Consider the following 26,411-nt stretch of genomic DNA (forward strand, 5'->3'; position numbering starts at 1 on the left):
TACCCTTCATTCTCTCTCTCCCCACCATTAACCTATGTTTTATTTCCATTTCATTTTTGTTGGCTCCTGGGAGTGTGCTGCCTGTTAGCAGCAGGGGCTGGCTGGCTGGGCCTCAGTGTGGCTTGTAGGCCTGTTGTAAGGGGTAGGTGCTGTGGCCACACACATAATGCTGAGTCAGCACTTTCAAAGTCTGGGGGCTTACTCTGTCAGAGGACGCCTCTCTTGTCTTTCTCCTAACACTTTTCTGTAAGAAGAAGGAGATAAGTAAATAAGGGGCTGGAGAGATTGCATTGTGATTAAAAGCACTTATTGCTCTTTCAGAAGACCTGTGTTCAATTTCCAGCACCCATGTGGTAGGTCTATAAACACAGTTCCAGAGGTTCTAATAGACATGCATGTGATGCACATACACACATTCAGGCAAACATTCATAAAATGAAAATAAACCAAAAATTTTTAAAGAAATATATGGTACTTTGCTCTTTTCTCTCTCTCTGTCTGTGTCTGTCTCTCTCTCTCTCCCTCTCTCTCTCTCTCTCTCTAACATTTTTGTCAATCTTTACACAAAGCGTTTGTGAGATAGGAAGCCTGACCAGTGGGTTAAAGCCAAACATTTCTGATGCAGGAGCTTGGGAGCACAGAGGCCTGGGGTAGTGTTTGTAATGCCTGCTCTTCCCTATCAGCTAGTGAAGGTGTGATACCCATTCCTGCACAGGCACCGATGGCTCAGGGCGCGCTCTCTCTTGTCTGTACTCATGTAACAAGTGCTGTGATGGTAGAAGAGGCATCTAGTGTGTCCATCTGTCTCCTACCCCCCCACACACACACTCACCTTTCAGGTTGTGTAGGCTCGTTCTCTTCCAGTGTGGTCCAAGTCCTCTGTGACCTCTGAAGATCCTCTGGATCTTCAGGTGGACTCACTCCAGGCAGCGTGGGTCAAAGAGCAAAGGCTGCGAGCTAACCTTTTTTAACAGGAAGGTTTCTAGCCGTCCACAGTGGTGGTCTTAGGTAGAATGTTATGGCCACATCAGAAGAAAGGAAGGCTAGGAAATGTAGGCGTTACCATTTTCCTCTGTTGCAAACAGAGCCCTTGCTTCTGTGCTGTGTTGTGGACGGATCCCTAGACGTTGAGCTGCTCAGTCAGAAGCAGCAGCTGGAGAACACACCTGCCTTTTCTCGCTGTCACAGTTTTTATATTTGCCATTCCCGTAAGTATGAAAGAATAACGGCCACGGCCAGCTCTAATTTGCCCAATAAGCTAGGTAGACAAGTAATTCCATCCTAGTGCCCCAGTGTATTGACAATGGCTTGAAAATGCAGGCTATACATCAAGCTGATGTCATGCTAAGTTGGATGACACATAAAGCACATTACGTTGTACTTAGTTTAGTCCTGACGGGAAGCTAATGGTTGATATAAAGCAGATTAAATACCTCACAGTGAGCTGATAGGAAGATAGGAAGTAATAGTTTCCCAGAGTCATTACCTTAATTGTAAAGTCAAGTAAGCTTAGTGTGTCAGTATGCCTGCAGTTCCAGCTGCAGGGGAGGCTGAGAGGAAGGGGATCGACCACTGGACTCTAGGAGCTTGAGACTGGGTCAGAGAAAATAAAAACTGGGTGAGGGCGTCAGGCTCACTTACCTTTATTGTATTTCCCTGTATTGTCAATTTTCCCCATGTACACTCTGCACCTGTAGAAACCTGTATTCACAGGCCACCCGCTTTAGCATCCCTGGGCTGTGATTTCTCATTCTTTTAGCCTGAAGAGGAAAATCAGAGTGATAAGCACATGTTTGGTTTGGTTTTCTGTTACAGAAATATGCATATTTTTGTATAATGATATTTGTTGTGATTCTCTAAATTTTGCTTTTACTCTCCAGTTCAGATGGGTTCAGAGATCATAAAATGCTAAAGTTCCTTAGTGGACTACTGAGGTTTTCAAGTGCATTTCAGGTACATTGCTCTGCTGGGTGTGGTAGGGTATGCCTATAATTTTTCCACTCAGGTGAATGAGGAAAAAAAAAATGTAATTTGGGGCCAGTTTGGTTCTTTTATTTTTTTCGAGACAGGGTTTCTCTGTGTAGCCCTGGCTGTCCTGTAACTAACTCTGTAGACCAGTCTGACCTCGAACTCACTGAGATCCACCTGCCTCAACCTCCCAAGAGCTGGGATTAAAAGAGTGTGCCACAACTGTTTGGTGGTGGTGGTAGGTTTGTTTGGTTCGTTGGTTTGGGTTGGGTTTTTATGGGACTGGGAGATGGCTCAGCAGAGATGGCTCAGCGGTTAAATCTATTGACTGCTCTTCCAGAGGACCTGAGTTCAATTCCCAGCACCTACATGGCAACTCAGAACTGTCTGTAACTCAATTTCTAGTGGATCCAACACCCTCACACAGATATAAAGAGTATAAACACCAAGTGTGTGTGTGTGTGTGTGTGTGTGTGTGTGTGTGTGTATGTATTGTCCATATGTTTATCCAGCACATACTTTTTAGGGAAACTGGAGGTAGAAGCTACTGGGAGCATCTGATATGGTCACTTGTCACACCCACCACGACCCAACTGACCAGAGCAGCAAGCACCTGCACTGTGGTGTGTGGGTGCTTCTGTATCTAGATTGCTGTCCTTAGACAGATCTAACTGGTTTATACTCTTTTCTCATCCATCACCTCAGGAAAGGCTGTGCTGACCACACTATGTAAGTTGCTATTGTTGATTTTCCTTTGAGCTTCCTAGCTCTCTCGTGCTTCACCTCCCTAACATCAGTCAGTTGGAGGCAAGGGGGGGGGGTGGAAAGAGGGGTAGGCAAGCACCATGCCAACTTAATTATAAGCACCTAGCACCTTTGTTTCCAACAGTCCTAACTAAGTAGCCCAGGCAAGCCTTGAACTCCTGACTTCCTAGCTCTACCTTCTGAGTGCTGGGATTTGAAATGTGTACACCAGGCACTCTAAGACTCTAAGACTTAGGAAGTGTTTCTTTTTCTCAGAGTTCTGGAGGTTCCAAGCATAGTTCTGGACTTGGCTTAGCTCTGGTGAAGACCACCTGATAGATGACTTTACAATAGTAGGAAGGTTTGGGAGGGAGAGATTTGTTTTAGAGACAGGAATGGGTTGGGCTTGCTTTGTTTCCACAAATAACTCACAGCTAGAGAACTGTCTTGATGTTCCAGAGGCAAAGCCACCCCGGAGCACCTCTTCATAGTCCTTGTCACTTTCCAAGGTGCTGGAGTAGGATCACATTTGCAGCACTGGGGGCCATAGTCAAAGCCTGGCAATCCAGATAGTAAAAGGAGAAAGGCAGATTTGAAGGAGATACCAAGATAACAAGTCTGAGAACTTAAAGAGACTTCCTACAAAATGGAGAATGGTTAAACACCTATTTGAACACATTTTCTAGTTTTAAAGGTAGGCACTGAAATATTAATTTTGCCAGGAGTTGATTATAGCTTAATGATGGGGCTTTGCACATGAATATTATCATTGTCTCTCTTAGTTGGCAGAACTTGGTCTCTGGGTTTATATGGCTGGGTTCTGTGGCTGCTGTGTGTTCTAATGTGTGCACTCTCAGACTCGAAGGCTTTGTCACTCTTGGCTCAGGTTAGGAATTTATGAAACTGTTGAAACGTCCCATGTTTACAGGGTTCTGTGTTCCCTTCTGAGAAACTAAGCCATCACCCCACTTTTAGGCCACTGGGTGTTACCTCCAGTCAGTACCAAGGGAGAGCTTTCTAATTATTCTCACTGGTAAAGAGCATGCATTTCCTAGCATGTTATCACTCTTTGTTCTGCAGTGCTAAATTTTATGTCAGAGCAGACTTTGAAAAGTTTTGCCTTTAGCCTTTAACTACTCTAACTTTAAAAAATGATGTGTAGCATGTAGCTTTGCCACCTAAGCCTAAACTGCGGGAACAGGCTGCACTACCAGCCCCTTCCCAGAGAACATTGAATCTGACACACTCACACAGTTGATAATTTCATCTTGCCTTCTTGGCTCAACTGCTGGGTGCCTCCGATTTGCCTCAGCTATCATACCTTTACCAGTGCTTCCAGCTTAGCACTCCAACCTCCCACCTGGAGAAGCAGCCTGTGGCCGGAGATCTCACATGGCTGCTTGGCTTCTCCCTCTGAAGTGTGGAGAACTCCCCTTTCCTTTTTTCCTTTTCTCTCCTGCATCTGCCAGCTTGCCTGCGGGACCCAGAGAACCTGCCTATTCCTTCTGCCCAGCAATTGGCCAGTGACATCTTTACTGATAGATCAAGAACCAATTGGGGAATAGGACCTTAGCATCAGAATCACCCCTGCAGTGATGTAGGGTTTGTCACACAAATCTGCATCCTTAATCTCTGGAGGAGGAGAATTCTCATGTTGATAAATAATCGCATGGGTCAGGTGCCTGCCTGAGACTCAAGTAGAGGGGCAGGGGCATTGCTAGGATGGATGGAGGTGATCAGTAGACTGGTATTATAAAGTAATAATGAGTGTGTTAGCCAAGCTAAGGCAGGTGCACTGCTGGGCTTTAAACATAGAGTCATTAGAGGAATTGAGGATTCTAGATTAAGCTAAGTCATAGAGAAATAGATGCCCTCATTTAACATATACACATGTATATTTCAAAATGCACAATTAAAGGCCTTGAAACATCTTTTAAAAAGAACATATGTGTTAAACTTAGGATTCTGTATAAGAAAATTATACAAATGATTTTTCTACTGAAAAAATGTTTAGATTTATTGCTTAGTTATTGTGACATATGGCTCAAGTTAGTAAATACCTCAATTCTAATGGAACTGGCTCTAGGTATATGATTATGCTTATAGTTGTAGTGTTTGCTATGGGTTTCATTCTACCAGTAAAAACTAAAAAGCTGCTGTGCATTTGAGTGTTGCACTTTCATGCTGTCAGTAGTGGGAGCACTGGTCCTCCAGGGCCCAGTGCTGTATGTTCAGTAGTAGGAGCATTGGTCTTCCAGGGCACTGGCACAATTATTGTCACTCTAATCTGTGAAAATACTTCTAAGACTGTTTGGACTGTCTAATTAAACATAAGTGTTTTTTTGAGCAATAGAAGTCAACTGCAAACCAGCCACAAAACTCCCACAAAATATGCAAGCCACAACTTCCACGGTTTGTAAAGAATAGCAGTTTCTGTACTTGAGTGTGTGTGTGTGGCAGGGGTTAGTTGAAATGGTTGTCTTTTGTGTGCTGTGCTCTGTCAGTTAAGCTAGTTTTTAGACCATTAAGTTGGTCTTAAATGTGTAGAATACTGATTTTTTTTTTAAGTTACTTATTTTGTTATTCTAAGATGACTTACTTCCAAGCCTGATATGGTGGTTCACACATGTACTCCCAGAACCTGGGAGGGTTCATCAAGAGGATTACTGTGAGTTTTAGGCCAGCCTGTTATACGGATGAGTGACAGGCTAACTTGGGGCACAGTGAGACCCCGACTGAAAACTCCTAAAACAAAAACTCCCACTCACTTGTGATGTATAATTGAGAAGAGCTTTGCTATGTGTATTTTGGCAAACGATGGAACTTGATTTGTTTTTACTCTCCTTCTCCCCTCCCCCCACAGTCTTCTTTTCACATGGTCAGTCTCGAGACCACTCACTCGATTCTCAGGTCCTTTCTGTCTCCACCTCCCAACCACAAGCAATAGCTTTAAGTTATACAACACAGGCCAGTGCATGGTAAGATGCACTCATCTGGAGGGCAACCTGATCTTGGGGTTCAGGATATAGCGTTTGTATCCATAGCAACAGACCAACTAACGACATGACTGTTTGCCCTCAATGTGTGTGCATTGAGTAACTGGTGCCTGTGCAGGACAAAAGAGGGCATCAGATCCCCTGGAACCAATGGCAGCGTGTGAGCTGCATGTGGGTGCTGGGAACCGAAACTGGAAGAGCAGCCAGTGCTCATTATCCAGGGCCATCTCTCCAGCCCGTAGGGTTGAGTTAAAACACTCTTGCCTAAAGCTGCAGACGTCATCTGACAGAGAGAGGGAAGGCAGAACGGCAGCACCTGAGTGTCTGAAAGGCGCTGCTCGAGCTGCTTCTGCACGCATCCTTGTGAAAAGTAGATCTCACAGTAGCATCCAATACATGGAATGTCAGTTTACAAATGATAGAAGGAAATAATAGATGATCTTTCAACTCTTTGTGTTAGAAACAGGACTTATGGCTTTGAAAAAGGAAGCCTTTCTCTGATACTGCTTTTCAAGTAGTAAAATGTTTACTGTGTAAAGGAGAAAGTGCACTTTGTCTGCAGAGGGTCAGTTTTTCTTCTATCATTAGCTAATTCCAGGATTGTTACATGTGATCTCCCCCGTCGTTTGGCTACAGCCTTTGCTCTCATGAAAGGAAGGCTGATTATAATTAATCAGGACTGTGGAGTTTGTGCTGTGGCACCCCGTGACGTGTCCCTCATAACAACTGCCACTGTCTTTACAGCGTGTAGTTACTACCACAAATAACAGGGCACAGCAGGAGCTCTGCTCCCAGTGTTTAACAAAATCTGCTCTGCACCTCTGCACCTCTGGTTTGTTCCTGAACGACCGGTCTACTGTAGTTTCTGTAGAGTTCCTGTCAACTAAAATGTGTTTGTGCCGTCACTTAAACTGTATTGTGTACAATACTTCTAACCACGCTGGCTTTTTTTTTTTTTTTTTTTTTTTTTGTCTTACCGAGTTACCCTGGCTGGTTTTTCTCTCTCTTTGAATTCTTTTCATAGTGATAAGCAAAGCAAATGTGTGGAAAGTTAAATGGCCTTACTTGTGTGAGTTTAATTGTGTGTTTAAATACTTAAGCACTGAATAATTGTGTGTGACCCTTGTCCTTCAAATGTTTGTTTCCTTTTTTTCTGGTTTAGAATTTAACCCCTTTGTGTGATACTCACTCTTTGAGTTTTTTGTTGTTGTTTGTTTTGTTTGAGACAGTTTTTTCTGTGTATCTCTTAGTTACTTTTCTATTGCTATGAAGAGACTCGAAGACCAAGGCAACTTATAAGAACATTTAATTGGAGGCTTGCTTACAGTTTCAGAGGGTGGGTCCATGACCACTTGGCCAGGAGCATGGTAGCAAGCAGGAAGGCCTGATGCTCGTAGAGAGCTTATTTATGCACAGGCAGCAGGCAGAGAGAGAAGGGGCTCTGGGCTTTTGAAACCTCAGTGCCCACCCCTGTAATAATACTACTCCTCCAACATGATCACAACTCCTAATCCAGTGGTTCACAGTCTTCCTAATGCTGAAACCTTTCAATACAGTTCCTCATGTTGTGATGACCCCCAGCCATAAAATTGTGTTGCCACTTCATAACTGTAATTTAGCTTCTGTTATGAATCATAATGTAACTATTTGGAGATAGAGATTTGCCATAGAAGTCATAACCCACAGGTTGAGAACCACTGTTCTAATCCTTCCCAAAAGAGTTCTACCAAGGACTAAGCATTCAAATTTATGAGCCGATAGGGGCCATTCTCATTCAAACCCACATCCTCTGTAACCTGAAACTGGCTATGTAGATCATACATGGCCTTAGACTCACAACAGCAATCCTGCCGCAGCCTTGAATGCTAGGATTAGGCATGTGCCGGCACAGTAGACTAGTAATTTCCCTTGTTAAAGTACATTACTACTGTCTAATCAAATCAGTCAGAGAGAGGGAAGGGGAGGGAGAGAGAGAGAGTTTTACTGCATTTAGTCCTGTTTGTATGAGGCTGGCTTGTTATATTACCTAGGTAGGCCTTGAATCAGGATCTTTCTGCCTTGGCCTCCTGAGTGCTGGGCTTACAGGGTGTGTGCCACCATGCCCAGCTGTTATTTCCTTTCAAACAAGGAGGTTCTGGGGCTGGAGAGTTGGCTTAGCAGCTAAGAGTTCCAGCTGCTCTCCTAAGGGCTTGGGATTCAGTTCTCAGCACTCAGTTGGCGACTCAGCCCACTCACCTTTAACTCCAGCACACAGAGGTTTTAACACCTTCTTCTGGCCTCTACGGGCACAAGGTGGCATGCATGAAGACAAAACACCCATACCACATAAAAATTTAAAAACATCAGTCTCTATGAAAAAAGTAATTGCTGTTTGCTGAATTTAAGTAATGGAGAAATTCTTTGGTGACATGAGACAATTATGTCATATTTTATTATAGTTCTATTTTCTCTTAAACTTTTGTTATGAGACAGGGACTCACTGTGTAGGCCAGGTTGGCCTTAGGCCTGTGGAGATATTCTTGCCTTTGCTAAGCTAGGATTCCTGGCATGTGGCATGGCACCTGACCCTCTATTATATCTAATAAATGATGTAGAGAATCAATGTAAACATCTACGGTGTGGAACTCAGGAAATGTTCCTCATTGCTTCAGAAGGTTACCTCTGTGATACATGCTTACTGGCCCATTTAGGAGAGAGTCCTTCATGGTACCCTGTGTGGCTATTAGCATTTATTCCCATTTTACTGACTGACAGATGGAGAATCAGAGAAAACAGGTATTTTGCTTAGAGTTGCAGGCACATAAAGCCAGTTCATTCTTATATTCATTTATTTCATCAAATCACCTTTATGTGTTCTGTTCATGGGTTTTTGTTGTCTGAAGGTGAGAGGCAGCACTTTGCACTCGCTGGGCTAGTGCTTTGCTACTGGGATGCTAAGTCCCAGCCCCTCTCCCCCTTCTTAAACCTTTACTTTAAGGGACTGACTTCTAGGGTCAGTTTGTCTGTTGGGAAATCCACTGGATGACAAAATATTGAATATATGAAGTAAATCAGAATTTGATGACTTGGTACACATAGAGAGAAAGAGTAATACCTTTGGTTTCTCAGGGAACACACTGTAATAACCCTAGTTTGAGAATGTAGCATAGGGGTGTAGTGGCAGTTGCTAGGCTACCCAGCACTCGGGAGGCAGAGGCAGGAGGTTCTCTGTGAGTTCTAGACCAGCCTAGTTGTAATGGCTTGTATATGCTTGGGCCAGTGAGTGGCACTATTAGGAAATGTGGCCTTGTTGGAGTAGGCGTATCACTTAATACCCTAGTCCTAGCTGCTTGGAAGCCAGTTTTCCACTAGCCGCTTTCAGATGAAGATACTGAACTCTCAGCTCTCCTGCACCATGCCTGCCTGGACACTGCCATGCTCCTGCCTTGATGATGATGGACTGAACCTCTGAACTGTATAAGCCAGCCCTAATTAAATGTTGTCATTTATAAGAGTTGCCTTCATCATACTGTCTGTTCACAGCAGTAAAACCCTAACTAAAACAGAAGAAGTTGGTATTAGGACTAGGGTATTGCTGTGATAGGCCTGACCATGCTTTTGTCTGGAAGAATATGAATTTAGGGACTTTGGATTTGGAAAGCGGTGGAATGCTTTAAATGGGGCTTAGTGGGCCATCCTAGTAGGAATATGGAAGACTTTGTTGCTGAGAATGATTTGAACTGGGCAGACCTGGCCCAAGAGGTTCCAGTGAAAATTTTCAGTATGTGGCCTAGAGACTGCTTTTGTAGTATTTTGGTGAAGAACATGGCTGCTTTTTGCCCTTGTCCAAAGAGGCTTCACCTGAAGCTAAGGTAAAGAGATTTATATTAATTGCATTGGCAAAGGAAGTCTCAAAAAAGTCCAGCAGAGACTTTTGTTCTCTGGTTAAGTCTCTTGAAGAACATTTTGAACAAGTGTAGCAAGCTGAGAAAAGAAAAATATAAAATATATGGTTTGAGTACTAAAGGGGCACCAGGACGTGAGATGGAGCTGAATCCTGTGTTCTAGGAGATAACAAATTAAGGGAGTGGGGCTTTGGGGCAAGATCCTACCCAGCTAAATTTAGATCCAGGCATGGTGGTACACACCTTTAATCCAGCGTTACAAGAGACAGCCATGCAGATCTCCGAGTTCAGGTCAATTTACAGAGTAAGTTAAAGAAAAGCCAAGCTTAGGCAGAAAACAGAAAGCTGGTAATAGAATAAGGGGGTGGGGCATGTTCCAGCCAAAAAAGCAGAACATGGCAGCTTTGGCCATGTGGCTCTGGCTCTAGAGTGAAAAATAGAAGGGACTACTGGGACAATTGGTGCTAGTTATCTGGAGCTAATAAGTTAACAGTGATTAAGAAGAAACCAGCATCACTGAGGTGAAATCTTCTGGGAAGAATTTTCTGAGATCACAAAGGAGCTGTGTTCCAGAGATACCCAAGGTTGAACCTCATGCTACAGCTGTACTTGGTAATGTGTAAGAGTCACTCAGATGGTACTGATTTTGAAGGCATGAAGGGGTCATGAAAAGCAGCTGAGGCTTGGCACTGTGAGAGGCCATGGAATGCCATTGGTGAAGGTACAACCTCAGCTGCAGTTAACAGCCCAGGACTGAAGGAGCCATGCAAAGGATTTGAGGCTTCACACTATGAAGAGAGCCCATGAGAGGCTATTGGTGAAGCCCAGTTACAGAAGACCCCAGTGTATTGGAGATGCCATTACCATGGGATGATCACCAAGAACAGCAGCAGCAGTGGAGTGGATCATCCTGTGCTTAGAGTGCTACAGAGGGCAGAACTGGAGAAGTGACTCCAGCCCTTTGGAGGAGCTCAGATCATCACGTGTAGATCCCAGACATTGAAACAAGAAGCTGTAACATTGAAGTTGCCTTGGAGACCATATCTCATATGTTTGAGATTCCAGAGCCATGGGCAATCTGCTGAGGAAAGCTGCTAACAGAGAGAAAGGAGTTGGAGATATAAAGACTACTTTGACATCAGATAAGGAGTTGCAGAGTTTGGAGTTTGCCCAGCTGGTTTCCTGTCTTGCTTTGGGGATTACAGTTAAGTGATTGGATGAATCTCAGAAAAGATCTTGAACTTCAGACTTTTATCATTATTGAGACTGCTATAGATTATGGGGAATTTTGAAGTTGGACTAAATGCACTTTGCATTATGCTATGTTTAGGTGTGGTCCCCATAGACTCATATGTTTGAACAAACCTATGGGGGCCAGGGAGTGGAATGTGTTGGTTTGTATATGCTTGGGCCAGTGAGTGGAGATGTAGTAATTTCCTACTATTAGGAAATGTGGCCTTGTTGGCGTAGGTGTGTTACTTAATACCCTAGTCCTAGCTGCTTGGAAGCCAGTTTTCCAGTAGCAGCCTTCAGATGAAGATGTAGAACTTTCAGCTTTGCCTGCACCATGCCTGCCTGGATGCTGCCATGCTCCTGCCTTGATATGATAATGGACTGAACCTCTGAATCTGTAAGCCAGCCCCAATTAAATATTGTCTTTTATAAGAGTTGCCTTGGTCATGGTGTCTGTTCACAGCAGTAACACCCTAACTAAGACACTGGTCTACAGTTCCAGGACAGCCAGGGCTACACGGAGAAACTGAAAACAGAAAAAGATGGGGTGGGAGAGCAGCACTGTGGTAGTAATCAAGTTTTACAGTTTACATTTCAAATTACAATTATTTTACAATCTGGTAGTTGTCTTCATTTTATATGTATGGAGTTAAGGTACAAGCTAAGACTATGTTGTTTTTTTCCCAGCTTAAGTATATTGTTTTTTATACCGTATCGTAAGTATTATCACTAGATTTGAGGATCCGAAGAAAATGGTGGTTTACTATACAACAGCATCCAGTACTTAGGGGCTTAAATGCTTCAGGCAGTCAGTAGCGTACATTCTTTCTTAAGTGAGGAGACTGTGGGAGATGATCACCACTACCTCCTTAAATGATCCACACTGATTGTGGGTTTTTCAGTCTTACTGCATTTCTAGTGTGTATATGTGTGGACATTGCCAGCACACATGTGGAAGTCAGAAGACAGCTTTCCGGAGCCGGTTCCCCTCTTCTACTGGGCTTTTCTGAGTTGAGTTTGGGTATCAGGTGTGCTTGTTGACTTAGTGAGCCATCTTGCTGGCCTGCTGAGTGTATTTTAAGAGCTTGAGGGTGTGGGACTGTACCTGTATTTGGATTGTGAAAAGCATCACAAAACAGTACTTGCTTTCATTAATTTTTAAGGAAAAATTTTCCCAGCTTAAGTATATTGTTTTTTATACCGTATCGTAAGTATTATTACTAGATTTGAGGATCTGATTTTCAGAAGAAAATCTAACAGTGTTAGCAATACCTTTGACATTGTTATCAATAGAAGGTGTAATTACTCCCTTTTAAAAATTTATTTTTGAGCCAGGCAGGGGTGGCGCATGCCTTTAACTTTAATCCCAGCACTTGGGAAGCAGAGGCAGGCAGATTTCTGAGTTCAAGGCCGGCCTGGTCTACAGAGTGAGTTCCAGACAGCCAGGGCTACACAGAGAAACCCTGTCTCGAAAAACTAAAAAAAATAAAATAAAATAAAAATAAATTATGTTTGAGATAATATAATTGTATTTCTCCCTTCATTCTTCTCCCTCCAAACCCTGCACATATCTGGATCTCCTTACTGTCTTTCAAGTTCATGGTTTATTTTTCAGTAATTGTTGTTACATACATATATGTATATGTAAGCATATATATTCCTAAATATAACATACAGTCTGTACGATGTTGCTGGTGTATGTGTTCAGGGCTGGCCATGTGATATTGGGTAACCAGTTGTTACACTCTTCACTGGGGAGGAGCGCCTCAGCTCTCCCTAGTTGCCTACGGTTCTATGTATGGGGTTGAGGCTTTGTGGGCTCTGCCCCTCCCCCTATTTGTCCTGTCTTTTGGTGTCATTCTGGTTCAGCTCATGTTTAGGCAGTCATGTTGGTGAGACTTTTTTTTTTTTTTTAAGATTTATTTATTTATTATATGTAAGTACACTGTAGCTGTCTTCAGACACTCCAGAAGAGGGCGTCAGATCTCATTACCGATGGTTGTGAGCCACCATGTGGTTGCTGGGATTTGAACTTTGGACCTTCGGAAGAGCAGTCGGGTGCTCTTACCCACTGAGCCATCTCACCAGCCCATTGGTGAGACTTATGGGTGTAGATTCTGCTATTACTGGAGACACAGTCTCACAGTAGATACCCTGATCTAGCTTGTAACAGTCTTTCCACCTTTGTGCAGTGTTTGCTTAGTCTTAGGTGTGGGAGTGTTGTGTAGCTGTATCCATGGGAACTGTGCTCCACAACTGTGCATTTGGACTGGGTGTGGCTTTCTTTAGTTGTCTCCTGTCTGTTGTAAAGAAAAGTTTTGGGTTTTTTGTTTGTTTGCTTGTTTGTTTTTTTGTTTTTCGAGACAGAGTTTCTCTGTATAGCCCTGGCTGTCCTGGAACTCACTCTGTAGACCAGGCTGGCCTGGAACTCAGAAATCCGCCTGCCTCTGCGTCCTGAGTGCTGGGATTAAAGGCATGCGCCACGAGGGAGGAAAACTATACTTGTAGGTATAATGACTTGTTTAGGTTGTTGGTAGGATTATACTGTTTAGTAAAATAGTGGTTGTGAGTTCTCTGACTTCACTAGGACTGCATAGCCAGCTAGGTTTCCAGTGCCAGTCATGGTTTCCCTCTTGTTGAGCAGAAGTAATCACCTGTCACATCTTGCTTGATGCAGATATCTTGTAAATATTCAATGCTCGTCATGTTAAAAATTAAAGTCATAAACTGTTATTAGAGCCTGCGAGTTAATTTGTTAAAAAGGAACAAGCGGAAGCAGAGACAGGAGGAGCTGAGACTCAGGCCAGTCAGAGTCACACAGCGACCCTGGCTTGTGGAGTGGGCTGGGAAACTGGGCTGGCCTTGTACTAGAGTGCTTGCTAGCATGTCTGAGTTCCTCCACTGAATATTATAACTGATTTTCTTCTGTGACTACACACATACTCTTTAGTTTAAAATATGCTGAGAGGAGCTAAAGGCTCTGCCGGAGGAATTTATTGCAGTCCTCTGGACTAAAGATTAGGGATTAAATGGCTCAGGTTAGTTGTGGTTTAGGGGTAGTGTTCTGTGAATGGATTATGGAATCCCCTCTAGCAGAATGAATTTGGGGGTTCCAGAATGATAATCTATGCTTATGTCGCATTTCTTCATATTACATAAGGCAGAGGATTAAAGTGAAGATAAATAAATGTGTGCACGAGATTGTCTACTTTTCTTCTGTTTCTTTTCATTGATTTTATTTATCCCGATTTTGGATACATTTCTGGAAAAATTGAAGATTGGAAGTAGTTGTCCGTTTTGATGGGTGTAGGAAAAGGACCCTTGAGGTTCTCTCCTGTTGGTTTTCCAGACAGAATTAGCTTGCCAAGAACAAAAGTTACCACACATCACATGTACTGTACAAAGTACTTCTGAAACAGGAGGTCAGTTGGGAAGTTGCTTTACCCTAAAAGTACCAGGGCACTTGTTCCTGAATGAGAGAGGGACCAGGGAGTGGCAGTAAGTCCTGATTAGCTGCTTTTAAAGGAAGGAAATAGCAATAAAATCTTAATATTAATAAGAATATACGGAAAACTTTCAGCTTGATTGGAACACAAATACTGCTGGAGTTGTTGAGTAGTGAGCCATTATTCCAAGCGGAACGAGTTTATCTTTAGACTGGGTAGGGTGGGATTTGCATTCCCCAAGTTACAATGAGTTTCCAGATCCTTATCAGTCAGGTATTAGGAGTGACTGTTTTTAATAGTGATAATGAGGCAGCTGTTCCCAGGAGCAGACTTAGTCATCAGCAGGATTGTCCGAGCCTTGAAATAGTTTAGGAAAACTCAGGATGGAAAAAAGCAAACTGTTTCCAAACTGAACAAAACCGTGTGCTTTTTTTTCCAGGCTGGTGAGATGGGATTTGATGGAAGTGGCACCCATCTCTTACCCAGGGAAAAGGTGGGCTCCTCGGAGCCAGAGGCCAGGGCTCCTCACCAAACCTACTGCAGGCCTAACAGGTTAGAATGACACCAGATGCTGAGCTAGAGTTATGGTCTTTGTAGAAATTGGAAAACCTAATTTTCCATTAGAAAAACATATTTAAGCTGGGTGTGGTGGCACACACCTTCAATCCCAACACTAGGGAGACAGAGGCAGGCAGATCTCTGAGTTCAAAGCCAGCTTGGACAGGGCAGTTCTAGAGCTACATAGAAAAACTCTGTTTCAAAAAAAAAAATCTTGTAGCACTTTTGTTTTAAAAAACAAAAAAATCTGTTGTTATTTATGTGTAAGTGTGTCTGTGTGAGTGTATACCACATGTGCACAGGTACCCAAGGAAGCCACAGAGGACATCTGACTTACAGGAGATAGAGTTCCAGCCTGTTGTAAACCACATAACATGGGTGCCAGGAACTGAACTCAGTCCTCTAGTAGAACAGCAAGCTCTCTGAGCCTGAGCCATCGCTCCAGGCCCTGGTAGCCGCCTTTGAAAAGAAATGTAAGCAGCATTTCAAGCTGTGGTATTATTTTCTCCTTGTTAAAGTAGAAGCGGGGAGTGCTGATGAGCTTACAGATGCTGCTCTTTCACCCCAGGAGTTACTAATTAGTAATGCAGACAAGGTAGTGGTTAGCATCCTTAGGCCAAAAGAGGATGAGAAAGGCAGGCTGCCTTTGTGTTTGCTTATCTTACTTGTATGCTAAGAACAACAGCATTTTTTAATGTTAGGTTTTTAAAATTAACATAACCTACTGCCCACTAACATATCAAGCTATGGAACCAGTTTCCCTTAAATCCAGAGGTGACAATAAATCCAGATTAAAACAAACCGAGTCACCCTTAGGGTTGGACTGTAGTTCGCATATCGTCTCATCTAGCTCTGTTCAGCAGGTTCCTCTGTAATGATGATGCCATCGTGGGTCCCTGTCATGGGGCCCTGCCATCCTGTCTGGAAACAGCATTACTGTCTGAATTGTGGTTAGAAAACTCAGGCCATGGTAATGTTTCTATCTAAGTAGGAATCAACTTTAAAGCTTCATAAAGCCATAGGCTCAGCCAATAAGAGCTGACGCTGCACAGCTCTGATGACCTGAGTTTGATCCCTTGACTCCATGGTGGAAGGGAAGAATTAATTGATTCCAAAAAAAGATGTCTTCTGACCTCCACACGTGTGCCGTAATACACACACTCTGAAATAATACAAACAAGTTTGTTTAGAAGTTATGTAACTGTGTAAACTAGAAACAAATGGTGTCTCAGTTAAAACAGTACATTTTATATTTCAGGTTATATTTACATACTAAAAATGTTATCTTCAGGGTTGGAAATAATAACAGTATGAAAAGATCAAAGTTGGCAGGGCAGTGGTACCACACACCTTTGATTCCAGCACTCGGAAGGCAGAAGCTGGCAGATCTCTGTGAGTTTGAGGCCAGCCTGGTCTACAGATCAAGTTCTAGGACAGCCAGGGCTACACTGAGAAACCTTATCTTGAAAAGGAAAAAGAAAGAACAAAACAAAAAACAAAAAAAAAAGGAAGAAAGAAAGAAAGAAAAGTTAAAGATCAAAGTTGTGGCCATCTTAGGGGACATTTGAGGATTTACCGAATTGATAATTTTAACTTCTCATACAATATTAAGTAAAAATATCCCTTCTTAGTGCTCTGAATACTGTCTTGAAGGAACTAAAGTGTTGCCAAATGCATGAACTATTGAGGTAGCTAACTTCCTCTGTTCCCGAGGTGAGTTGGGTATGCCATGTGCCATAGGAATAAAACCATTAAAAACAACTTGGGTTGCAGATAATTTGGAATAACACAGAATCAGACAGCTGTAGTTTTATTCAGTAATACATTTTTGTTGTAGAAACTTATATTATTATTAAAAAAGAAAATTTCTTTTAGAGGAAATTCTTGATTACTATAAAAAGGAGTCACAAGGGTGAGGTGAAGGAGGTGGCAGAGGACAAGAGAATTGCACTCCTGCAGAGGGTGGGGCGTGGTTCTTAGTACCCACCTGCACTCAGCTATATGCAGCCACGCACACAGTTAAAACTAAAAACCTTTTCCAAAGGAATTAAGACTTAACTAGTTAGATGCTTGATATATTCATATTTTGTATTTCTAATTTAAATATTAAATGCATGCAGCTTATTCCATATCTCTGCAAGCGCAGCTTTGAAGGACAGCATTTCACAAGCAAGTGTGCTTTTCAGAGCTGACTTTGCCTGAAGGCGACACTTGGGCTTAGTCATTCTTTGTTCACAGGGTCCTGCTCTGCCTGATGCTCAGCCTGACCTCAAGCTCATGGCCACCTTCCTCCCTCAGCCTCCTAAGTGCCCAGATCGGGTATTAGCACCATGCCATCTCACCTCAGTGTTCCTCAGCACACCCTTTCTTGACCTCTTGTCGCCTCCTTCCCAGCGCTTTTGCCGCCATGCTTGAACATTAATAACACTCATATTCTAACTGTTGAGTTGTCAGCCTTAGCTGTGAGGAGCTAACGCTTTTCCTCATCCCCAGAGATGTTTTTGTTCTCTGTCCTTTTACTGTAGGTAGTTAGCAGTCTGCTTAGATTGTCCTCGAATGTTTATATATTAGACTGAAAGTTTAGCTAAGTTAGTGTCACTTTCATAAAACTAATTTTTTTCCTCTGGCATTTATCTATTTATTTAATTTTCCATTTTGACTAATGTAGCCTAGCTTTTCCAGCGTCGTCTCAGGAACGGTGCTCTCGAGTGCTCTGATGCTCCGTATTCCCGGACACTCACTGTCACTGGGATCATCTGCTGGTGTTGTACTGTCCTGCCACCAGCAGCTGGAAGATAGCACTGCCTGCTTGTACTGGATTTCTTGTTTAGTGTCTTCTTTATTTTGGTTTAGATCCCATGACCCCTGCTGTCTTCCTCCATGCTCTTGACATGTCCCATCGATGGACATCAAACCCAAGACTCTGCATGGTAGGTGAGCTCTGTCCTACCCACAATGGTGCGCAGCCTAGTCAGTCTTTGATTATAGTAAAACGTACTCTCCTGGTCTCTGCTTGAGAAAGTTAAACTTTTGTCGACACTTGATACATCTTTAGTCCATCAAATATACCAACAACTGGTAGATAACAGAAAGAACATAGAGCTTTATCACACACCTAAGTAGAGGAACCTTGCATGTTTTCGTGTGGGACTCAGAGTAAAGCAAGAGGGCTAGGGGCTTGGGCCTTCTGGGAAAAGTAAAGTGGAGCAGGCTGTGGGAGGGCAGTGGGAGGTCAAGCAAGAGCTGCAGCAGCCTCCGGGTAATGTCTGTGTACACCAGTCTATTTTAATAGACTGAAAGGATAAAAAGTGAGTGTCTGCCAGAAACACCTGTACCTCTGCCCACTGTTTGTGAGTGGAGAGAAATGTAAATGTCGCTATAGAAGACGAGCTTTTCAGAGCCATTCCTGTTTGCACGGGGCTGTGAGCTGCCCTTTGTGTCACTGCAACAGCGCCTGACTTAAGGAAGTGAAGGGAAGGCATGTCGGATGGTGGCTCGCGCACGCATGTGTGTGTGTGTGTGTGTGTGTGTGTGTGTGTGTGTGTGTGTGTGAGTGAAGGGTGCTGCACAGCTTTTTGCCCCTTTTGATTTGATCCAGGCTGTGGACAGTGTCGTCCACGCACAACACAGGCAAGTCTTCACTCATTCAAGTCTTTCAGAAAATATCTTCCCAGGCACCAGAGGTCCATTCAGTCAAGTAACCATCAGAACAGATGTACAGTCTCTTTGTATGACCAGTTCTGGGTGTGTCAAAGAAGCACTTTTGGAGTGCAGCATTTTACGTCCCCTTCTCCATAATGTCTGAAGATGGCTCACCCCGCCCTTATTGTTAGCTGGATATAGTCTCTAGTTTGAAAAGTTTGCCTCCGACACTCTACCTTCCTTTCTTCCCTCCCTCTTCGTAAAGAAATGTTGTCTTATAGTTTTCTCTTGCTTTTTGGTTGCTTGAAGCCCAAAGCCATTTGAATGTATTTTGTTGCTGTTGTTTGGACAGGATCTTTCTGGATCTTAGGCTATCTGGAACTCTCTAATGGAACTGACTTCATAGTTGGGGCTCTCCGCTTGAGTCTGCCAAGTGCCAAGATCACAGAGCTGAGCTGCCCTGCCTAGCTGAGTCCTGCCTGTGTGATTGGTTCTTCAGCCTCAGTGTGTGAAATGTTTCTGTCGGATAGTACTGAGGGCACTGGCGCTGAGGGAGCCTGTCATCAGGGAACTGTGGCCTAATCATTTTGTTGGTGGCTTTCCTTCTTTTTTTCAGTTTCTCTTAGTTTTATTTTGAACACAGGTCACTGGATTTTCTGAACATATCATACAGTGTTTTTATTTTTACTATTGAGGATGTAGTTTCTTTCTCTCCTTTCCCTCCACTCTTGTTACATTTGCGGTCATGAGATTCTTGTGCTCGACTCTTCTGGTAGATCTCCCTCCCATCTTGCCTTCTTTTCCTTCCATGGTGGCTGTTGTGCTGCAGAGGCTGGTGATGATCTAAGACCCTCCTGCCTCTGCCTCCCAAGTGCTCACATTAGAGTCCTGCCCCACTTCCCTTGTCTCCTTATTTTATCTTTATTCTGGAGACATCTAAACTCTTTTTTTTTTTTTTTTTTTGAGACAGGGTTTCTCTGTGTAGCCCTGCTGTCCTGGAACTCACTCTGTAGACCAGGCTGGCCTCGAACTCAGAAATCTACCTGCCTCTGCCTTCTGAGTGCTGGGATTAAAGGCGTGTGCCACCACAACCGGTTTAGAGATGTCTAAATTCTTGATTTCTTGTTTCATGGTGGAATTGGATAGGAAAGCTCTAAATATGCAAATAGGACTTAACAGCTAATGTTAAGTTCCACTGTTGGGTAACCTGCCAGATTTCGTTTGGAGGTGTCTTACTTTTTTTTTTTTTTTTTCTGTGATTGAATTCCCTAGTGACTTCCCATTTCCCTCAAAGTGACTGTTAGCCTTTTAAGAAGAGCATTGGTAGATGGAGCTACGGTCAATGATATGTTAAAGGCAGCTCATATGAAAGAAACATTTAATGGAAAGATGGCTTAGCAGTTAAGAGACCTGAGGACCCAAGCCCAATCCCCAGCACCCACACGGTGCTCCCAACAGTCTGCAGCTCCAGTCACACGGCGCCTCTTCTCCTCCTCTGCTTTCCTTGGCGATGCATGTGCTTGTGAGTTTGTTAACTTTGGCCTGAGTAATAAGTAACATTCGATAGCTTGGGACACTTCAGTAAGACGCTTGCACCACTGAGTCAGCACACGCTGCAGAGACACACGTTTGTTGGGTGTTTACCACTTTACTGTATATCCTGGGCCAGGGTCTCTGTACTTGATCACTGTGCAGGTGTTAGAGGAACTTCTCTTCCTCTCTGAAGGCTCCAAAATTGAGTTCTGGTGACAAACCACAATAGATTAGCAAGAGAAAAGGCATGCACATTTTTGTATATTCTTCCTAGGGACACTGGAAGCTGAGGATACATGCAGTTTTTGAGTATTTTGAGTAAATGGTTTTAAGGGAAGATTAATAGCCACCAAGAACAGACAATAACAGTCAGGGGCAAAGTTCATCTGAGCTCTGGACATAGTGTTATCCCAGCCATCTTTTCCTGAAAGTCACTCTTTCCTGTTCTCCAGGTTATAGGGAGGAGAACTTAGGACTGCCATTCCTTATGGAAGAACTTTAGTCAGATTAGGAACTCCAGAGATGGAAGCAAGTTAGAGACCCTGGTTTTGAGATTGCTTTTATAGTTTTAAGTTTTATTTAGCATGTCAGCATGCCCAGCTCTGCAGCGTTACCTCTCATCACCTCTGAAGTCCAGAGAACCATCTGTTGTAACGCTCTCAGAGGACCCACAGCGTATTGCAAGGGGGGGAAGGGGGAAGGGCAGATAAGTATACTGTGACAAAAGAGAGAGAAATCGGATAATGTCTCAGGAAGATGTTGGCCATTCCATTTTAGCCTTCTCCTGCTACCTGTTTGTTTGAATTGTTAGGTGTGTGTATGTGTGTGAACACACATATGTTCATATTATCTTTCATCACCTTCTAGTTATTGATGCAGGATCTCTCTTTGAACCTAGAGCTCACCAATTCTGGCTAGCCTAGCCATCCAGCTTGCCCAGGAGTCTGTGTGTCTCTGCCTCCCAAGTGCTGAGATTACAGGCAGCTGGCCAGCCTGCCTGGCATTCCCTAACTGAGGGCTGGGCATCTGGTCCTCACACTTGTCAGGCTAGCGCTTAATCACTGAAGCAGCTCTTGTCCTTGACTTCCTGTTTCTGTGGCTTTGGGATGATGTTCTCTGATGTTTACCTTACAGCTAACTCAGTGTTCTTCAGCATCCGAGTCCTTTACCTCATGTTTTTGTTTCCAGAAATTCTTGATAAAATAGGTAAATGACTTCAGCTATTAAAGGGATTTCGAAATAAGCCTGGCCAACCTCCAATTGGTTTGCAAGTCAGGAAAAGACTTTGCTTATTGTGGAGGGGAATTTTTCACTTTCTTGAAGTGTATCTGTAGTGGTTGTGAAAGACCCCTGTTTCTGGGGAGACTCTTGCTCAAGTCCCGGGATGAGCCGATGCCCCAATAACTGGAGAGAAACCATTCTTGATGCAATATCTATCGTATGAGGTTTATCAGCATGCTGAGGCCAAGCTCATAACCCACCCAGGGGCAGAGAAGATCGGCCCCCAGCAGTTGCAGTCGAGGGCTTTTTGGAAAACTGAATGACCTGTGGTTGCTTGTTTGCTTATGAGTATGTGGGAAGAGGAAGCAGTGTCAGAGCACACTGTTTGCTCTTCAGAAGAGCTGGAACCGTGATATCTCACTGTTGCTAATTCCTTAGCGATTCCAGTTGTCCGTCAGTGGCTGGCTCGAGTGACCCAGTCACTCACATCCACTCTGGTAGGCAGTTAACTGCTTTACTCTAGTGAGAGTTTGGGTCTTAGGCATCATGGGAATGGCCTGCTAAGACGGCCAGTGCCCTTCACTTCAGAGCAGGCAGGCCATGTCATATTCCACTACTGCACATTCTCCTGCCTTGTTTTTACTGACAGATCCATGCATGACCAGTGAAGAAATGCCATGGGAAACAAGGTGATGATTTAAAATGGAAACAGAACTTCAGAGACAGAGGCAGAACGATCATTACAGATTAAAACAAGCTTGGCACTCAGTCTCAAAACATATGAAAAGGAAAGGAGGTGAGAAGGAATGAGGGTGTAAACTTCTGGGTCAATTAAATTCTTAGATTCCTCTATTAAGGAGTACATCTTACCTCTTTTTTGGTTTTGTTTTGGTTGTTTGTTTCTGTGCTGAATATTGAACCCAGGGTCTTGCGTGTTAGGTTACCACTGAGCTAAATACCTATGTTTCACACACATGGTTTAATTTTTCAGAAGATGTTTGTGGTTTGAGACAATAACTATTGTAACTAACGTGAGTAGATACCTCAGAGTCCCTTGCAACACCGTACATGTGGATTCCACATGGACCCAGGTGAAAGTGGGCATTCAACATTGTGAGGAATGGTGGTGGTTTTAGTTTCTGTTCTGTTGCTGTAAGGAGACACCATGACAAAGGCAACTTTTAAGAAAGGACATTTAACTGGGGGCCTGCTTACAGTTTCAGAGGGCGAATCCATCATGGTGGGAACATGGCAGCCAGCAAACAGGCATGGCACTAGAGCCACCACTCTGAACAGAGGCAGAGAGAGAAAGCCCTCCAGTAACACACTTCCTCCAGCAAGGCCGCGCCTCCTAAACCTTCCCAAACAGTTTAACCAACCAGGAAAACGAGCATTCAAATACTTGAGTCTATGGGACCCATTGTCCCTTCAGTAACTACAGTAAAGATCTACTTATAAGAGTATCCAGTTGCTAGGTTTTTACAGTCTCTGTTCCTCTTTTCAGTCTTCTGACACTATTGTCTTTTGCAGGCGAGAGGTTTTTGTTATTGTTGTTGTTGTTGTTCTTACCCCTAGCTGATGTGATGAAATCTAGGTCAGACTAGACATGGCTAATTGCTGTTTTCAGACCTTGTAATTCCCAGTGCTTTCCTCAGAAATGCTTCTCTTTTTGGAAGGAAGGGGTGGGCAAGAGGATTGGTCCAAGTTTCTTTACAAGCGTATGTTCAAGACCATCATCTGTGGTGTCTGGAAGGACCTCCTCCAGAACTTTCTCCATGTGAAAAATCACCTTGAATTGTGTTCATCAGATTTCCTTCAGTGAAAAAGTGGGATATTCTTGGTTATGAAACTGGCCTGCATTTGCCTTGGCATTGCCTATGTGAATTTGAAATACAGAATCTATAAATAACGAGGGACCTTTGAAAACATGGTCTAGAGAGACCTATACCGGGCTTTTCTTATTTTACTTTTGCTGGAGTGAGGATTGAGCTTGGAACCTTGTGCATACCAGGAAACAGTCCATCACTGCCATTACTGCAGGTTTGAAAAGCTTCTCCAGGCCCTGGGCCTTGTGGCTAGGACAGCGTGTAGTTGAGCAGACCCCTTAGCAAGCTCTTCTGTTAGCCTTAGAGGTAATGTGGGTAGCCATGGTGGGAGAGCCTGAGCCTGCTCCCAGTTGCTTTCACAGAGCACTTCCAACAGTCAGGATGGCAGGAATGTGCCAGCTTGGGGTCTCTGTTCACAGGTTCGCAGTAGACACTTTTTTCTTTTCTTCCCTAGATAAGGAACCCTGTGTAGGGCTGGCTGTTCTGGAACTTAGGCAGGAAGATCATGTTTGAGTCTGCCCAAGGTGACATACTGAGACCTAGTCTCTAAGTCTCAAAAGTCCTTAAAGCTCTACGGTGAGAAAGTTCTTAATGCACAGTCATGGTTTTGTTAAAACTTCTGTTAAAGCTGAAGTACTGTTGCTATGCAGATGGTCACATAAAATGGGAACATAGCAACGAAAAAGAAACCAGTGTGGGTTGAACCATTAAAAATATCTCTATGATTCACTAAAATAGTTTTCATTTGGGTCAACTTGCTAATGCTGTAATCTTGTTTTTATTCATCTTTGAGAAAAACCAAATATGAAGTAGACAAAGTAGACTTGTCAAGATGGCTCAGCAGTTTACGGTGCTGTGCTAGGCCTGATGACCCGTTTGATCCCCGTGTCTCCTCCTGTGGTGGAAGGAGAGCCATTTTAACCTCCATATGCCCACCATGACACATGGTATTTTCTAAATAAAATAAAACAGGCAAAAGAAAATAACAAGGCATGCCTTTAGCGTTTCTCCATTGGTGAATTGTAGGGCATGAACTTTGTGATGTAAAAGAATCTTAAGACATTTGCTTGTAGAAGCTGATGGGACTTTGCTTTTTCCTCAGTGACTGGTCAGAAAGGATCTTACTTCCAGGAATACTTGGTTGTCCTCCCAGGATACTATCCCCAGATGTCTCCCAACGACAGACTTGAGCAGTGCTGCCAAAGGCATGCCACTTCGATTTTCTAGCTGCCCTAAGTACTTGTGCCTGAGATCTGAGTGAGCCCAGTGGGAAGTAGCCTCCGGGTAAGCTGGGGGTTTTGTCAGTTTCGGGAAGGGAAAGTTCTCAGCCGTTTTTTTTTTTTTAAACAGGGTACAGGTCTGTTTCTGCCTCTCCATTTAATTGATCTAATGATCCCTTAAGTCTCACTCCAGATACAATGACCCTGGAGACTAGGGCTTCAGCCTAAGGGGCACAAGCTCCACTATGCAGTGCTGAGTGTCACTTCCTCTGAGCTTGTGGGATAGCTTCTCAACACGGTCTGCATTTCAGGACCAGCACACATGACCCTTTGCTTTTCCTGCTTCCATATCTTACCTTAGTGGATCTTTATTTGCAACAAGACCATTGCCCGAAACCGGGCGTGGTGGCGCAGGCCTTTAATCCCAGCACTCAGGAGGCAGAGGCAGGCGGATTTCTGAGTTCGAGGCCAGACTGGTCTACAAAGTGAGTTCCAGGACAGCCAGGGCTACACAGAGAAACCCTGTCTCGGGAAAAAAAAAAAAAAAAAAAAGACCATTGCCTGGGAACCTTTTCTATTTCCTAGTATGTTTTGACTCTGAATATCTATGACGCTGAGCTCCGTGATGGAGTAGAGCTAGCTGTACGTAACAAGCACAGCCCAACACTTTTGTTTTCTTTGGTCTTCTTACTCTTGTTTCCTGTAACCAGACAATGTAAAATTTTTGTTAGAGTCAAAAAAGTATCACCTTATGTTTATAGATATACTCTAAAGTTGGTTCTCTTGGTCCTAGCTCATTCCTAATAAGAACAAAGCTCCAGAATGCTCTGCACTTTCAGCAGAGTGGTTTGTTGCCATGGTAACAAGGCATCTGCTTATTCTGAGGTAGGGTTCTCTGTTCTATTGCTTTCAGGAGAATTAAAAAAACAAAACAAAACCTAAAAAACAAAAAAGTCCAAATGCCTTCTTGTAGACTTGACAGTGTGACCTGTTCAGGGTATATCTAAATGTCCTTAACTTACAAATATGGCAGCACAGCTAAGGTATATTGCACAGGAAGGACAGTCCCTTGAGTTGGACTTTTGTCACCTTATGGAGGCTTCAAAACAGATCCAGGCGGGCTTCTTACAGGTGCCTGAGGATAACCTGATAACTTCCTGTTAAGCATCATTACCGTCCCCTGTCTCCTTCCCAGTCCATCTTGGAAACAGCTATCTGGCAGAGGTTTAGGAAAATAGTCACATGAGACAAACATGAAAGTGATTTTACTTGGGCCAAGTTGCCCATGTGGGTGGGCCCCACAGTCTTTCATCTGAACATGGCGGTCGAAATTTTGAAGTGCATTTCTCAGATCTCAGCATGGAGCAAGGCTGTTTGTTGATGAAGGGAACAGAATGAATAGATGAAGGGAACAAAATGAAACAGTGGTGGCTTATAGAACAGAGGGCAGCAGCGGACAGTGGCAAATGGTGGTTGACTTCATTAAAGTTTGAGTGCAGACCTAGTGGGATGTGTGAAGAGGAAAAGGGGCCCAAGAACAGGGCTTTGGGTGTTAACAGGTGGAAAAATAATGTTTCTGTTTATTAAAATGGGGAAGATTTCAGAATTTGGAATGTGCAAAGGGCATGAGGATTTTTATTTGGGAGTGCTGAGTTTTTGATGCTTATTTTACAGCTATGCATATGGAGAATGAAAATACTAGTGCACTGACTAGAAGTGTGGGTTGATGATCTGCTGAGGCACATGGATGCAGTGAGAACATTAATGAGCTGAAGGAGAGTAGGTCCCAAACTGCTTGAGTGCCATGGGACATCTTTAAAATGCAGAATATTCTTGAAAACATTATGGTAAGGTGTATTCTTGACCCACAGCTATAATCTCAAAGGGATGTTTAGGGATGTATGCTTGCATGCATCTTGTGTATTTCTGTGGTGTTGGGTTCTGCCTCCCAAATGCCAGCTAGGATTACAGGTGTGCACCATCAGGCCAAGTTTATGTGGTCTGGAGAGCAATCCAGAGCTTTGTGCATGTTAGTTAAGCAAGCCAGTACTCAGCCAACAAAGCCGCACCTCAGCCATTAGCCTGTGCTGTTCTTAGGATCGAAAGCACTAACAATTAAGTCAGTGAGATAACATTTATT

The 26,411-nt window shown here is 43.5% G+C and overlaps 1 protein-coding gene and 1 long non-coding RNA gene across 18 annotated transcripts in view; one reads left to right on the plus strand and one right to left on the minus strand.

Annotated features, from left to right (window-relative positions):
• The window catches only part of Fbxo34 (F-box protein 34), a 59,430-nt gene that overhangs the window by 10,579 nt on the left and 22,440 nt on the right, over nt 1-26,411 (plus strand). For 3 of the 17 annotated variants that reach the window (NM_001146085.1, XM_006519710.1, XM_006519712.4), the window contains exon 2: nt 17,683-17,759. The exons of 5 other annotated variants lie outside the window; for them this stretch is intronic. Coding sequence is in view for 2 of the 12 variants with exons in the window: in XM_006519710.1 (XP_006519773.1) it covers nt 17,710-17,759 (50 nt within the window). In the remaining 10 variants the exon portion in view is untranslated. Of the gene's footprint in view, nt 1-17,680; nt 17,764-21,874; nt 22,022-24,153; nt 24,336-25,945; nt 26,119-26,411 lie in introns of those variants that run through there. 9 more of the 17 variants (XM_006519713.1, XM_006519720.1, XM_006519722.1 and 6 more) reach the window with 7 other exon arrangements.
• Nucleotides 19,833-25,098, minus strand: Gm35166. The gene is made up of 2 exons (XR_383410.3): nt 25,020-25,098; nt 19,833-20,213 (listed from the first exon to the last, which is right to left on the minus strand). It is a non-coding gene; the product is annotated as a predicted gene, 35166 (long non-coding RNA).

Source organism: Mus musculus, chromosome 14, assembly GCF_000001635.26.
Source record: "Mus musculus strain C57BL/6J chromosome 14, GRCm38.p6 C57BL/6J".
Classification (NCBI taxonomy): Eukaryota; Metazoa; Chordata; class Mammalia; order Rodentia; family Muridae; genus Mus; species Mus musculus.